Raw genomic sequence first — 14,226 nt, 5'->3', positions numbered from 1 at the left:
TATGAGAGTATATGAGGATGAGCTCATTCTGTGTTAATTAGCTAAATAAACATGAACCTGAATGATTTAACTGACTTTAAATTAATTATCATATTTTCAGCTTAAATGTCTGAATCCTGAACCACAGTAAAAGTAAAGTAGATGTGAATAATGTTTCTGCATTTTTTTTAATAATCTATAATGTTATGATGTTGGTAAATTAAGTATTTTTAAGTGAATTATTATGAAAGTTATTTTTGATGTGGATCTTTTGATCTCGACAAAACAATCTTTAGATCATGAGAAAACCTTTATCTTCAATAAAGTAGCATTTGTTATCACGACAAAACAAGTTATCATGTTGTGATATAGAGAAAATATGTATTTAATAAAAGCAACTGTTGTTATTTTGACCAATTAACATGTTATCCTGAGGTCACATGAAAAGTCCTGATCACAAGATAGCAGTACAAAGGTATATTAATTATGGATTTTCATATATAATTTTGTTTGACAAAATATGATGTTTGCAAGTGTATCTTGTTAATTCTACAGACTGTCAGCCGCCGAGGACTTTCTTTTAACGTTTTGTTGGTTTGGGGTCATGTCCTTAGAGTTTACATGGAGAACATTAAAGGGTCCACATCATGCAAATCAACTTTATTTTCTAGTTTTTAAAATAAATATATTTTCATATTTGTAGATACATAAACATTTTTTGTAGTTTTCAACTTTTAATGAACTTTACAGGAGGTTACGTCATTTTGGAGCATTTCTATTGGTTCATTCATCATAAAAAAAATGGGGACAGTGTTTTTGCCTTGTTGAAATGATATATAAAGTGTTTGTTTGTTAATGTGGAATTCACACTAATTAGTACTGAATTTGATTGCATTCAGCCCAACGAGAGCATTAAAGAGGTTGGGTATTGACGATGAATGATCCAAGCTCTTCTCAGATGACCTCCATCACAGTCCCATTGCTTCACAGCCCAATTCTGGGGGCTTTATACCACTGTAGCCCACACTTAGTGTTTGGCATGATGAACTAAGCATAGGTGCGAGTGCTCTCAATGTGTGTATCAGCAATGAGTGCACTTTAAAGTCCATGAATTTGCTTATTTCAAGGGTTGTCTGGATACTTTTGGACATGGTGCATGGCCTTTCATATGGAAAAAGCCCCCTCTGCTAATTAGCCTTCAAATCTCACATTTTCTGCCTGCACAGGTGCCCGATGGAGCTGCCGAACTACAGCAGGCAGCTGATGCAGCAGCTGCAAGCCTTGCGTAAAGAGTGCCAGTTCTGTGACTGCACCATCCTGGTGGAAGGCGTTCCCCACCCGGCCCACAAGGTGGTCCTGGCTGCTTCCAGCTTGCTCTTCAAGTCTCTCCTCGAGAGCTCGGACAGCATCTCCATCGACACAGCTGTGATGACCTCCCAGGAGTTCTCCTCACTGCTGGACATGGTCTACATGGGCAGGCTGCCGCCAGGCAAACACAACTTCACTCGGGTCATCGCTGCAGCAGACAGCTTGCAGATGTTTGACGTGGCTGTCGGCTGCAAGAACATTCTCAACAACCTGATGAAGCAGGCCCAGCCCAAAGGCCCTCAGCTTTCAAAGGAGGAGCACCCAGACCTCCAAAGCAACACTACGTCATGTGGAAGGGAAGAGCCAACCGAGCTAGGTTCTTCTGAAGGCCAAGGAGAACTTGCTTTAATACAGGGTGCATCTGACTGCCCTGGGCTTTGTGAGGATGGTGTGAAGGACCCAGCACGAGGGTCTGATGATCTGAAGGCCAATGCAAAGGGTTCTTCATGTGATGGAGCCAGTGGAGAGTCATCCAGAGTTGATGGTAAAGTTTTCTACACCAGACTGATGAGTTACAACACTGGCTCTAGATTCTGCAGCCATACCTAACCTCGGTAGTTCAATTAGGGAACTGCCTGGTGTATAACTGTTGCAATTCTTAGTAAATATCATCTGATCAGCTCTGAGGATTGGCTAAATTAGAGAGATGTCGTAGCATATTGTGCATAGTAACAACATTAATGTTGATTAGAGATGGAAAAATTGGTCAGCTGTGTATGGGCCAGTTTTCTGCCAAAATATGCAACCCACAATCGGCTGATACTGATACATAGCTGATCAATTTTTCTATCTCTAATCGATGTATATGTGTTGTAGTAATGATGCACAATATGCTTTTTCTGAGTATATTGTGCAGCACATTTTGAATAAATGAGATAGTGTTTAAACAGCAGTTTTCAAGAATATGCTGCTACTGATAAATGCTGTTAGTGAGGCTAAATATTACAATAAATATCGTATATCATCAAAATGTCTTTAAATACCATGTATACCATTTCTACTCACTGCTCAATTCCCATTGAGATGTTTTTAGAGTGAACAAACGTGGTTCTTCAAGGGTTCTTGAGCAAACGCAACAGTTCTGTGTAAAACCATGACAGATCAACGAACCATTTGACTGCAGAAGAACCATCAATCCAAACAGAGCTTAGCTGTTCATTAGAGCAAGACAACCTTTGAAAAAAGAGACCATCATTTAGATTGGACTGTTCTCATTATGATCACATGATCAGACGTCAGATATGCATCTGATATATATGAACGTGGCTCAGGTCTGATTTAAGTTCTGAATTTTTCAGCCTAAAATGAGAGATGACACCCCCCCCCAGCTTTATCTGCAGATATCGGCCCGATACCCATACTTATCAATACCTAAAAGCCATCTCTAACTGTACTTCTGCCTACTATGTGTCTGCTCATTAAAAAATCTCAGTTCCCTGTCACATTCTGTAGTCATGTTCTGATCAGACCCCAACATGTGTTGTGTAACGTTATTTTCCCAGAAGAGGGCACTGCAGAGCTGCTTTCTCAGAAGCGAGATGAGATCCTGAAGACTCTGCAGGAGCTCCAGCCGTGGATTAAAACCCTGTGCACCTGGGGCGCGCTCCCCACTGCGCACCGACAGGTGAGAAGGACATGCACACCTTTAGGTTTGGATTGGAGTTAATACTGCAGGAAGGTCATCCTCCAGAAGCAGGGTTTGCACCAGACATTTATAAAATACTAGAGACTCAGACTTGAGTAAAAGTACAAGTGCTCTATCAAAAAAAAAAAAGTGTTCTTTAAGCTCCAGACTTAAGTGGAAGTACTAAAGTATTCAACAGTTTTGTACTAGGTTAACTAAGTATTGCAAGTTGGTTATTCTAAAAAGTACTACTTAAGTACTGAAAGTAAAAGTACAGTACTGTGTTCTGTAGTAATTACAGAAATCAGCCAGAAGATTCAATATTATTGTTTATATTATTTTAAATGCTCAGACTTCAGGACTGTCTCAGTTCCTCTGGCTGTAGTAGAAGGACAGGACTGTAGAAGACAAAGTTCATGAACACGAGTCTTCAGTTCACTCTCTAAACAAACTCGACCAAAAGAGAGAAAGCTGAGCAGACCTGACTCGACCCGCCACATACAAGAGTTTCATCTGTAAAACCAGTGAGGAGAGCAGCTTAAACCCCTGAGCTTCACTCTGTAAACTCAACTACAGCTAAAAGATCTCAGGCCATTCGGACGCATACGAGTATTTGAAGGTGGTGAAGATAGTGTTTCTTCTGGTGGTTCTTCTTCATCTGGAAATCAATGAACAGAGCTCTAGTGTTAGTGTCCTCACCTCAGCAGCAGAGTGTTGCTCAATGTTGAGGCGGCTTCATCAAACCTGGCGACAGTGCCATCAACCGCTCTGGCGTGATGATAATGTGGGTTTGAGGTGATTCATACATCATTTTTATAATTGATTTTTATAAACGATGCAGCACATAAAGCATGTAACGGAATAAAAGTATTAAACTCATCCAAATATGTAGTGAATTAAAAGTGGAAGTGGGAAAAAATTCATTCTTCAGTAGATACAGATACAGCATTTCAGTACTCCAGTACTGTACTGAAGTAGTTCTACTTCCTTACCTTACATCTCTGGTTTGCACCGATGCTATTTTGATGCTACTAGGTTTTCTTCATTAGCATTTTTCTCAATGATTGATTTCTGCCCTTTCCCAGATCATGCTGGAATGCTTTGTGGGTGACGAAGGGGTGGATGTGGTTTTCCAGCGCCTGCTGGAGCGACTGAAGGATGATCGTAGTATGTCAGCTCAGACTTTCCTCACACTGCTGGAACAGGTTAAGAGCCTACAGCTTGATCTGGATATGACGATAGTGCACCAGAGTGGTCCAGAACTGAAGGGTAAATACATACTTAAAAGTAGAAAGTGTAGTGAAAAGGAGGAGAGGCCCAGAGACACTACAAGAGTGGCGTGAACTGGGGTGAATGTTTCGGTAATCTAGTAATCGGGTAATCCAGTAATTGACTATTTATTTTTGTCAGTTAATTTGTGTAATAGGCAGTTAGCCTACATAATTACAGTTGAGTAACTATCACGTATATATCTATATTTATATAGAAAAATGTACTGTTTAATTAACTGATGGATTAATTATGATGCAGTATCAACTAGTATCTGTAGTATCAACCTGCCAATATTACAGATTCATTCCAAAAATAAGAGTTTTAGGCCAAAATGCATTTGGAATTACATACAAATTGAAATACAAACCCCTTAATACCATAAATCACCTTTTTCTCTCTATAATTAATTTGTCAACGGTTGACTGATTTGTCAGTGTATAGCACTGAAATATCTGTAAAACCCAACCCTCAAAGTTTGTGTACTTGAGCTTGTACTTGAGCTCAAAGCCAAGCCAGTTCACTGTCAGTCATCCTGCCAACTGTAGCGTGATATTATTTAATGGGGATTGAAAATAATTAAAATTCTTACAAGACAAAAGCAGATGTTTGCTGTGTTATTTTACTCAGTTGTTTTTTTTCCCATCGCAGGCAAATCTGGATCCATGCTTGAGAGGTCTTCAGGATATTCAGGCAAATGTGCTTTGAAACTATCTGACTACCTCACCAGTGTTAACAACATCTCTGAGCTGTTGATGCAGGCAGCAGACAAGTGCGAAAAGGAAGCTTTAAAAGAGGTGTGTGTGTGTATCGTGTGTCAGTTCTGTATCAGACTGTAGGTTTGGAAACTTTAGCATGGAGGCTAAAGGAGTAGTTTGGCAACATGATTGATCACTGAGCCCAGATGTAGTCAATCAGCCAGAACATGTTTAATATTTGTCATATGGTTCTTCGGTGTAGAACGTAGATGCTAGGCTAATGTTGCTAACAAACACTGGACATGGACTGTCACCAATCTCCTCTTGGTAAATACATGCCAAAATCTTAATTGTTTTACTTCATAAACCTATCAAAAAAAGCTTAAAGTAGGATTAAAGTAGGTCATGCTGTGTTCTAAACCCCATCAATTTGCCTGTGCCACACAAAGTAAAATCTGAATATCTTTTGAGAGACGGTTGGTGCGTCATTTTTAGGTGTGTAGGTTCACCGAGATTAGATTGGTGACAGTATAAGTATAGTGTTTGTTAGCAGCGATAGCCTAAAATCTCCCATTCGAAAAACTACAGAAGCAAGCTTCAGATACCAAGCATGGCTTATTGGCTGATCAGCTGTATCTGGGGGCAGTGATCAAGCTTGATATTTTTGCTGAACTGTTCCTTTAATGGGGGCAGATTAGCACAGTCTCATTTGTACATTGCATCATTAGTAATGTAAGCATCCTTCAGGTGACCTGATCATTGCAGGTGCTGTTGGAGTGTAAAGGAGAGAAGACCCGTGAACAGGTGGTAAAGAGGCTGTTAAGCACACTTAGTGAGAGAGGGATAGAGGAAAGCTCTCTGCTGGAGCTGCTGCAGGAGACTGGGGAGAGTGTTATAGACCAACAGGAGGAGCCCAGGAACACTGCAGGTATGCTATGGCTGTGTGTGAATTTGTGTGAATCTGTGTTTGACTGAGTGTGTGAGAGTACACATGAAAACCCCAATAATGGGATTGCATTGCAATAATGGGAGCAATGCAAATACAGTACAGCTATATAGTAATAAGATACTGTAACAATTACAATATAATACTAATGCCGTAAAAACAATGTAAATGACATGCATCATCGATGTAATGGTTGAGGCGTATTTTTTTTGTTATTGTACAATAAGGCACCAGTAACCCCTCAGCCTCAGTTAATCCTCAATACTGAAATTTCTTATCCATAGATATACCATAGATTGGTATAGTACTGTAGTGTGTTGTCTGTTTTTCTTTCTAGCTGCTCAAGTGGACGTCTTATTAAAGCACAGAGATCTGATTTTGCAAACGTTTAGTGAAATCACTGACCTGGAAAAGGCTGCCGGCTGTTCGGAGTGTGATAAAGACAACGTCCGTGGGGTAAGTATGTGTGAAATGCACGTACAGCAGTCTCAGTCTTTAGTGTAGTGATAGTATCTCCCCAGTCCACCCACCCACCATCCTCTCTTGTCTAGGGAGAATGTCAAAATTAGTTCAAATCTTTGAGCACCACTTTGTCATTTGGATGGCCTGTACATAGAGTTTTATGAATGGTTAAAATACGTTTATTAATGTTTATTTATTAGATCATAAGTAAATCATTAGTAAGCAGTTATAACACACAGAAAAAGCACAACAGCGATCCACATTCATTCCTCCAGATGTTTCTGATTCCTGATCTTACTGCGTGTTCTCCATCAGTCAGTCAGCAGAGATATGTTACTACTAAAATTTAACACCAACAGGAGCTCTTATTGGTCATAAATGATCATCTGGTCAGTCTACATTAACATATGAAGTGGCTACATTCAGATTTGAAGCTCTAAGCAATATTGTTGACATATATTTTCTGCATTGCTGATGTTTGGAACTTATTAACAAAAAGTTTTACAATAGTGTTATATCTGGTCTTTATAAGTGATAATATAGCACCTATGGATGTTTTCCTCTTCTATTGCTTTTATTAATACAATTCTGGTTGATATAATTTGGTATTCTTTACAAAAAAAAAGGATTTCTACAAAGTAATGTCAATTTTAGTGGAGGTCACCTGAGTGAATTGTTTCTCAAGTGATTGTTGTATAAAGACATCTGGGGATGTCAGGAGATGGATAAAAAAAAAGTACTGGGTCACTAGTCACTGAACATCCCCTGGAGTTCAGATAAATCCATCATAGATAGAATCATACATATTCATAAGGATGGTCTTATTTTAAAGGTCTGTCATTTAATGTTTTGTATTTTAGTTTTGGAATTGAACACTATCTTTATCTTTAGCTAATATATTTGTTGACATTTCTAACTTCTGTATTTTCCAGTTTCTGCAGAGCTGTCAGAGGACTGAAGGAGAAGCAGAGTCCATGGAGCAGGTTCTAGACAGAGTGTTGAGCAGAGACGTGCAGCATGTCCCCCCGCTTTGCTGTCTGCTGACCATGAGTCAACAAAGCTTCCCCCAGCTCTCCCCTCTGACTGAGGAGCTCAAGCTCAACAAAGCAGGTGAGGGTGTAGCGACACACATTGCATTACAATGTTACAATTGTAGTTGCATTATCCACTTAGTCCACTAGACCAGTGAATTGACTGTTCACTTTTAAGCACATACTGAAAAGCTACATGTAATCTGTCTTCTGTTCTACAATTTTAAACAGAGCTCGTCACACCTTCTCAGGTTGTAGGCTCAGAAGAAGAAAAGGAGGAGGAGGAGGAAGGAGAGCGCAGGCGGACTGCTTTGCGGAGAAAAGGTGTGGTTGTTTCCTACAGCTGCCAGTGGTGCAACAAAAGCTTTGACTTTAAGTGTCGTCTGATGAGACACAGGAAGCGGTGTGCGCTCTCTCCGGGTAAGGTCCAGCGCTGCACCGACTGTACCCTGGTTTTTCCTTCCCTGACCGCTCTGCAACAGCACTGCAGCCAGGCCCACGGCGCTCCCCCAGCCAAGAAGAAGAAAACGCAGCCCGTAGCCTGCGAGCTCTGCAGCAAAACCTTTAAACACCCTTCAGGTGAGTGGCTGTTGGTCTGACCACTGTATGGTTGGCTGATATACTGACCACTGGCTGATATAAATGCTTTGAAGGTGCTCAATAATGCAATTTTTGAATAAACTTAAACCTTATAAACTTCTCTGATTGGCTGGTTTACAGCACCAGCAACAGCTCACAGTACCCACATATTATTAGCATATTATTACCTCTAGGTTGTGTCCTCTCAGCACGATGTACTGTTACTGCACAGGAGAAGCCAAGGTCACAGGGCTTGGTTTTTGTAGCAACCCCTATTCCCATAACTAGCAGAGTCTGGAGGTGATGAGCTGCTCTCCAGTATCAACACCACCATATTCTGCCAAAGTCACCAACACAGGCTTTCTTTTGTGGGCAGGGTTTATGTAAATTTCGGGAGTATAATTATAATGAGCCAAGACTGTTATGTATGTTATGTTTTGGGGTTTTGTCATTGACCCGTCTTCCAGCTCTGTTTTGGTTCTGCTGGATGTTCTGTTAGAGGCCGCACAACAGTGTCTGTGGTTCATGGTTTGACACTTCCATGTACTGAACTCTCATTATTCAAAATGATAATTCAGAGGAAAGTTCGATTTTTCTGAAGGATTCGATCTTGTGTTGCAGGTTTGTTGTACCACAGACGTACAGAGCATTTGGAGGAACGACCGTACGCGTGTGAGGAATGTGGCGCCAAATTTGCGGCCAATTCTTCACTCAAGAACCACATGCGGCTGCACACAGGGGAGAAGCCCTACCAGTGTAAACACTGCGACATGAGCTTCGCTGTGGCTGCCGCTCTGTCCTATCACACCAAGAAGAAACATGCAGAGGGTATGACACTCCACACTGGAGAGGATGTTCTGGTACGCTGCTGGGCCTGGGTCTCGGCCTGAACTGCTCTTTGTCTCTCTTTCAGGTAAGATGTACTCATGTCAGTACTGCTCGTCTACGTTTGCGCAGTCCATCGAGCTGACGCGGCACGTCCGAACACACACCGGTGACAAGCCATACGTATGCAGGGAGTGTGGGAAAGGCTTCAGACAAGCCAATGGACTCTCTGTCCACCTGCAGTCCTTCCACAGTGAGTACATCCAGCAACTCACATACATACAACAGTCATGAGGATTGTGGACATTACATTCTTTTATGTTCACAGCATGTAGTGTGGAAGATAGTTCTATCACCTGGCAGAAGAAAAGTCTAGATGAAAAGTTTGAAGGGCTCTAGGTATGGATCTGATTTTGAACATTGCCAGGTTATCAAGTAGGGATGAGCTGGTCCACGTCTCTCTAGTGAAAAATGGAATGGTATCCGGATGTAGGAGCTACCACTATGACCCGAGGATCCCTGATTAGAATTCCTGGTCATCCTGCCTGCCATCAGCAGCCAGAGAGAGCACAACGCTGGGGTAATAGCCGGCTCTCTTTTCCCACATCACGTCAGTGTAATGCTGCCCAGCATGGGCGTCTGCACTGCTTTCCCCTGAGTGCGCTGGTTGCCTTGTGACACTGCATTGGCTGCAATTTGAAAAAATGTGGTGACTGGTTGCACAAATGTCGGCAGCTTGTTTCAGTTCTCACCTTCCAAATGTGTGGAGAGTACTAATGAGTGGATTTGTTAATTGGCTATCAAAAATTGGGCAGGAAAATTGGTCTAAAAAAAATTGTATCTGGATGTTGGAGAGGAGAAATCTGTGTAACTGGGTCGAGAACGAGCTAAAAACAATCACTGGTCTAGAACTACGGCAAGGCTTGGAGCATCTTTGGACACAATGACCCGGAGTGTTTGTTATTAATGCAACATGCTCATCTAGCAATTTCAAATAAAAAATTAATGTTACTTTATTATGTTTTCCAAAATAAATAATAAATCTGAAAAGTTGTGGATTTACCATGGCAAAATTGTACCCTTTGTGTATAGTGTCTATAAGAGACCTGTGGCTAAAACGTAACTAAAAAATCATAGTGATGACCCTTTTGGTTTTTGATTTCTTTAAAGGTTTGATTTAGTTTCTTTCTTGGTATCAGAGATGTAGACATTTTCACAGCTAGACTGTGATGAAAATGCAGAAATGTATGAACAACCCATCCATAACCTTAGTAGCCACATTGAAGCAGTGGTCCCAGGGTTAAATCCTAGTCCTGACTGTAATGTCTATTCATGTTTGTCTCTCTGACAGACGTTGCAGAACCCCACGACTGCCAGAAATGCCGCGTGAGCTTCGGTTCGCTGGACGAACTCCGTGAGCACATCCAGGAAGTTCATCCTAAAGAGCTTCACCAATGCCCTGAATGCAGCCGGATCCTGAGCACTGCAGCTCAGCTGGAGAAGCACATGAGCGTCCATGATGGCAGCAAGCCCTACAGCTGCAAGAGCTGCCACAAATCCTATCAGGTCGGTGGATATGATATCCACATATTCAAAAAGTGACTTTGTATTGGGGAAAATGGCTGGTTGTGGTTTTACAAGCCTATTTACCACCCTGTTATTTTAGCATTGGAATGTTTTTCCTTTTGTGGTGGGCTTAGGAATAATTTAAAGAGCTTGACTCTGATTCGCTGGTTTACGTTACCTCAGTGGCTCACCTGAGACACTTAGCATAGCATAGCATAGAATAACATTGCATAGCTTAGCTTTGTTTTTCGCACATTGCAATTCCTTTGTTCTTTCTGTATAGTGTAGTGGTGCTTCCTCTGGTTGGCTAGGGCTAGCTTTTAGCCTAGCACAGATATACACTTATATTCTCTCTAAGAATTTTGTTTTACTGTACCCACAGCATTGACTGAGGTTAGCAGTAGCGTTCACTAGTAGGTAGTAGTTTCTTTCATTGGTGTTTGCTACAACACCTGCATTTCACTGCTGTGTTAAACTCATATCAGCTCCATCAGCCAATTTAGTGTTCAAGAGAGGTGGAGCACAGGTACTCACAAAGAGAGCTTCAGGTAAAGGAATCAGTAGTCAGTTGGTCAGTCAGGACACAGCTCTGTTAGCCTGTTAGATATAGCACAAAGTTAAAGAAGCAAAATTCAGATATGTCAGCTAAGAATAGTCAATAACGTATTTGAACTATGTGTAACAGACTCTCTCAGGTTTATGGTACCACAATCGCACCACCCACCCAGACGTGGTCACAACGGAGGGCAGCAGATCGCTCTCACACCCACTGCGCTGTAAAATCTGCGACAAGGCTTTCTGCAACAGGAGCAGTCTGTTCAAGCACCACATAACTAAACACCCAGGTGAGGAAGATTCTGGTAGTAGGGGACTGCGTTCGTGCTGGGACAGTGGTGGCTCAGAGGTTAGCGCACCGGGCTATTGATGACAGGGTTGTGGCTTTGATACCTGGCCTCGGCAAGCTGCCACTGTTGGGCCCTTGAGCAAGGCCCTTCACCCTTGCCGGAGCAATGACTGCTTATCGTTAGGGGCACGTGTGCTCACAAAAACTGGCGGACTCACATTTCTTTACAGTGGTGATCAGTGGAAACGGTCATCGCCATGACTGCAACACAAATATAGCCATTTTCGTAGATATACAATGGTTAAAATTGTGGCAGATCTGAAAGAAATAAGTTTTCTTTGGGGACTATTTTGCCTCACAGTGCCCTGCATGGATCCCTCCACCATTCTAGGCCAGAATTGTCTCAAAGCTATCATAAAACAACACAAAGCAGTGTATTCATAACCATCTATTTGCATTTCGACCAGTGAACATGCCTCCTCCCCTTTGTAACATGTCTGTTACGCTATATGGACAAAAGTATTGGGACACCTACTCATTCATTGTTTCTTCCAAAATCAAGGGCATTAAAAAGAATTCATCCGGCTTTAAGGGCTTTCTATTATATTCTGTGAGAGGTGCATTGCTGTGAGGATTTGATTGCATTCAGCGACAAGAGAGTTAGTGAGCTGCTGGATGATCAGCACCTCACCTCAGCCTCATCTCCCCAGCTCATCCCAAAAGTATTGGATGGAGCACCAACCATCTTTCCAGAGAATACAGTTATAGTGCTCCACAGCTCAATGCTGATGTGCTTTATATCCCTCTAGCACAGCCTGGCATTAGGCAGCATGATGCCAATATGTTTATCCGCTCCAGAATGTCTTATTCTACTGGCAGTACTTTTATACGGGGACCAGACAAGCTGTGTGTGCGTGTGCATTCATTAAAAGGGGTGTCCACAAACATTCAGACGTATGATGTGTAATTCCAATATTTACAGTTTTACAGCATTTCCGTTTGTTAAATGCTCTTTATTTTTCCTTAAAGAAACTCGCTCTGCTGAAGGGTTGGATGAAAAGGAGGCACAGGCAGGTGAGTAATTGAGTGAGTTTGTTTTAGGCGAAAGATAAATATAATTATGGCTGGCGATTATAATGTTAGCTGCTGTACTGTTCATTTTAAGGTGTCTGACAGTATTATTGAAGCTTCAGTATCTCTTCTATTCACATCTCACTCCCAGAAGGCTCACTGTGGAGGTGTGTGTACTGTGCGTGTGCAGCGAGCAGTGAGGAGGAGTTGCAGCAGCATGTGTCCAGCGAGCATGTGAGCCAGCAGGGGTCCGTGTTTGGCTGCGTGGTCTGCTCCCTGACCTTCCCAACAGAGGCAGAGTTTCAGCACCATTTCCTCACCACCCACGTGCAGGTCATCCAGGAGGAAGAGCCCACCCAGATGGTAATGTCTGGACCTGCCATTGTTGCTTTAGTTGCTTTAGTACTAAGCTAAAGTTCATGGTATTCAGTCTATTAAGGTTATTAAGTGTATTGCCTATGTATCTGTGTTGTAGAGGCTTAATAGCACATGCATTTCCTTATAATACTGTGTTTATAAAGCATTACTTTTTGACGAGAATTTATGAACATATGTTTATATATTATGTTATATACATTATATATCATTTAGAAATGGACTGGTTAGTGTGTTTGAGGCCAGTACCTATGGTCGATGGCAAATAATCATCTGGTTGACTTCTGCAGTTCTTGACATGTTATTAATGCTCTTCTTATCCAATCAGGTGATCCACACACAAGACACCTCAGCCCCAGAGGCGGAGCAGATGGCCGAGCTGGACCAATCGCAGGTGGACTGCTCTCAGCAGGTGTTTGTTGCCCTGAGTGATGGAGGCGAGTCAGCAGCTGGCTCAGAGATCGTAGCCGTCAATATGGAGGACCTGCTGTCGGGCAGAGTCACACTGATTTGCGAGGAGAATCCGTAGGGTTGTGTTCACACGCCACATCTGTTTAGTTTGCCTTCACATATCTGACACAAAAAAACATCAGAAACCAAATCCACAACCTGTGTTTCATTCTCTGCATCAGCTCGACTTCAGCTGGCGTATTCATAGGCTGTGAGATCATGCATAAAAAATCATGTTCAAATGATTGAATATCGTCATCAAACACTACAAAAGATGCTCTTGGAGCAAATGACAGCATCTTAAACGTAAGCAATACGGCTGATATTTCTCACTGTGATACTATTGTAAAAATATTAAGATTGGAGCCAAAATATAGATTATCTAGGAGGGCTGGGTTAGATCATTTTATTTGATAAGAGCACATTACGTATGTACAAATGTCTAGTAATGGTCTGAGCACACACATCTGATTATTAGAAATATTAGATTGAATGGCATTGACATTATTGCTTACATTTAAGATAATTGAGATGCTCAAACCTACAAAGATGTCATTTTTGTAGTGAATAGACAGCAGTGAAATTAACACTGAATGCAGGCCTTCATCTCCATAATAGAATAAATGTTTTTTGGTAACATAGCTTATTTTTGTCTTATTTTATGCTGTTTATGGAATCATCATGTAACTAACTGCATTTTTCTGCTTTTACTGATGAAAAGATGCATCTACAGAGGAACACTGATATGTGTTTATTTCAGAAATCTAATTGGAAAATATGAAGTCTGCTTTGTGAGAGATACTTAGTCATAACAAGAGTCTACAGAGAAATAGCGAAGTAGACAAATAAGGGTAATACCTTATTACCCTTATTTGTCTACTTCGCTATTTCTCTGTAGACTCTTGTTATGACTAAGTATATTTAAAGATAATAATAAAAACAGATAGCAATGATGCAGTACAGTAAGTACCTTCAGTTAAAGCAGCATTATGTGGCATTTGTACCTTAAAATAGCAGCTTCAGAAGCATGCTGATGCTCCACTGACTGTAACAGGGAGATTGGTGTCTCAATCATAAGAACTATAAGAAAAAAGGGGACGTTTATGTGATATTTTAAAATAAATATTCCTTTACATAAC

The 14,226-nt window shown here is 41.4% G+C and overlaps 1 protein-coding gene across 1 annotated transcript; it reads left to right on the top strand.

Annotated features, from left to right (window-relative positions):
• The first annotated feature begins 1,212 nt into the window (after positions 1-1,212).
• Positions 1,213-13,902, top strand: zbtb40 (zinc finger and BTB domain containing 40). The gene is made up of 15 exons (XM_072665978.1): positions 1,213-1,831; positions 2,850-2,971; positions 4,057-4,240; positions 4,892-5,037; positions 5,704-5,866; positions 6,222-6,340; positions 7,279-7,456; positions 7,609-7,956; positions 8,578-8,784; positions 8,870-9,034; positions 10,133-10,347; positions 11,033-11,192; positions 12,221-12,265; positions 12,414-12,625; positions 12,966-13,902. The coding sequence occupies exons 1-15, from the start codon at positions 1,213-1,215 to the stop codon at positions 13,164-13,166; spliced, it is 3,084 nt and encodes a 1,027-aa protein (XP_072522079.1). The 3' UTR covers positions 13,167-13,902.
• The last annotated feature ends 324 nt before the right edge of the window (positions 13,903-14,226 follow it).

Source organism: Salminus brasiliensis, chromosome 21 (genome assembly GCF_030463535.1).
Source record: "Salminus brasiliensis chromosome 21, fSalBra1.hap2, whole genome shotgun sequence".
Taxonomy (NCBI): domain Eukaryota; kingdom Metazoa; phylum Chordata; class Actinopteri; order Characiformes; family Bryconidae; genus Salminus; species Salminus brasiliensis.
The sequence above is the reverse complement of the archived record's forward strand: the minus strand, read 5'-3'. Positions and strand labels throughout refer to the sequence as shown.

Bases quoted from the DNA above. Each gene is read 5' to 3' on its own strand.
- zbtb40 (XM_072665978.1), top strand. From the start codon at position 1,213: ATGGAGCTGCCGAACTACAGCAGGCAGCTGATGCAGCAGCTGCAAGCC. The intron at 7,457-7,608 runs GTGAGGGTGTAG...AATTTTAAACAG, and splicing joins GCTCAAGCTCAACAAAGCAG to AGCTCGTCACACCTTCTCAG. The intron at 9,035-10,132 runs GTGAGTACATCC...TCTCTCTGACAG, and splicing joins CCACCTGCAGTCCTTCCACA to ACGTTGCAGAACCCCACGAC.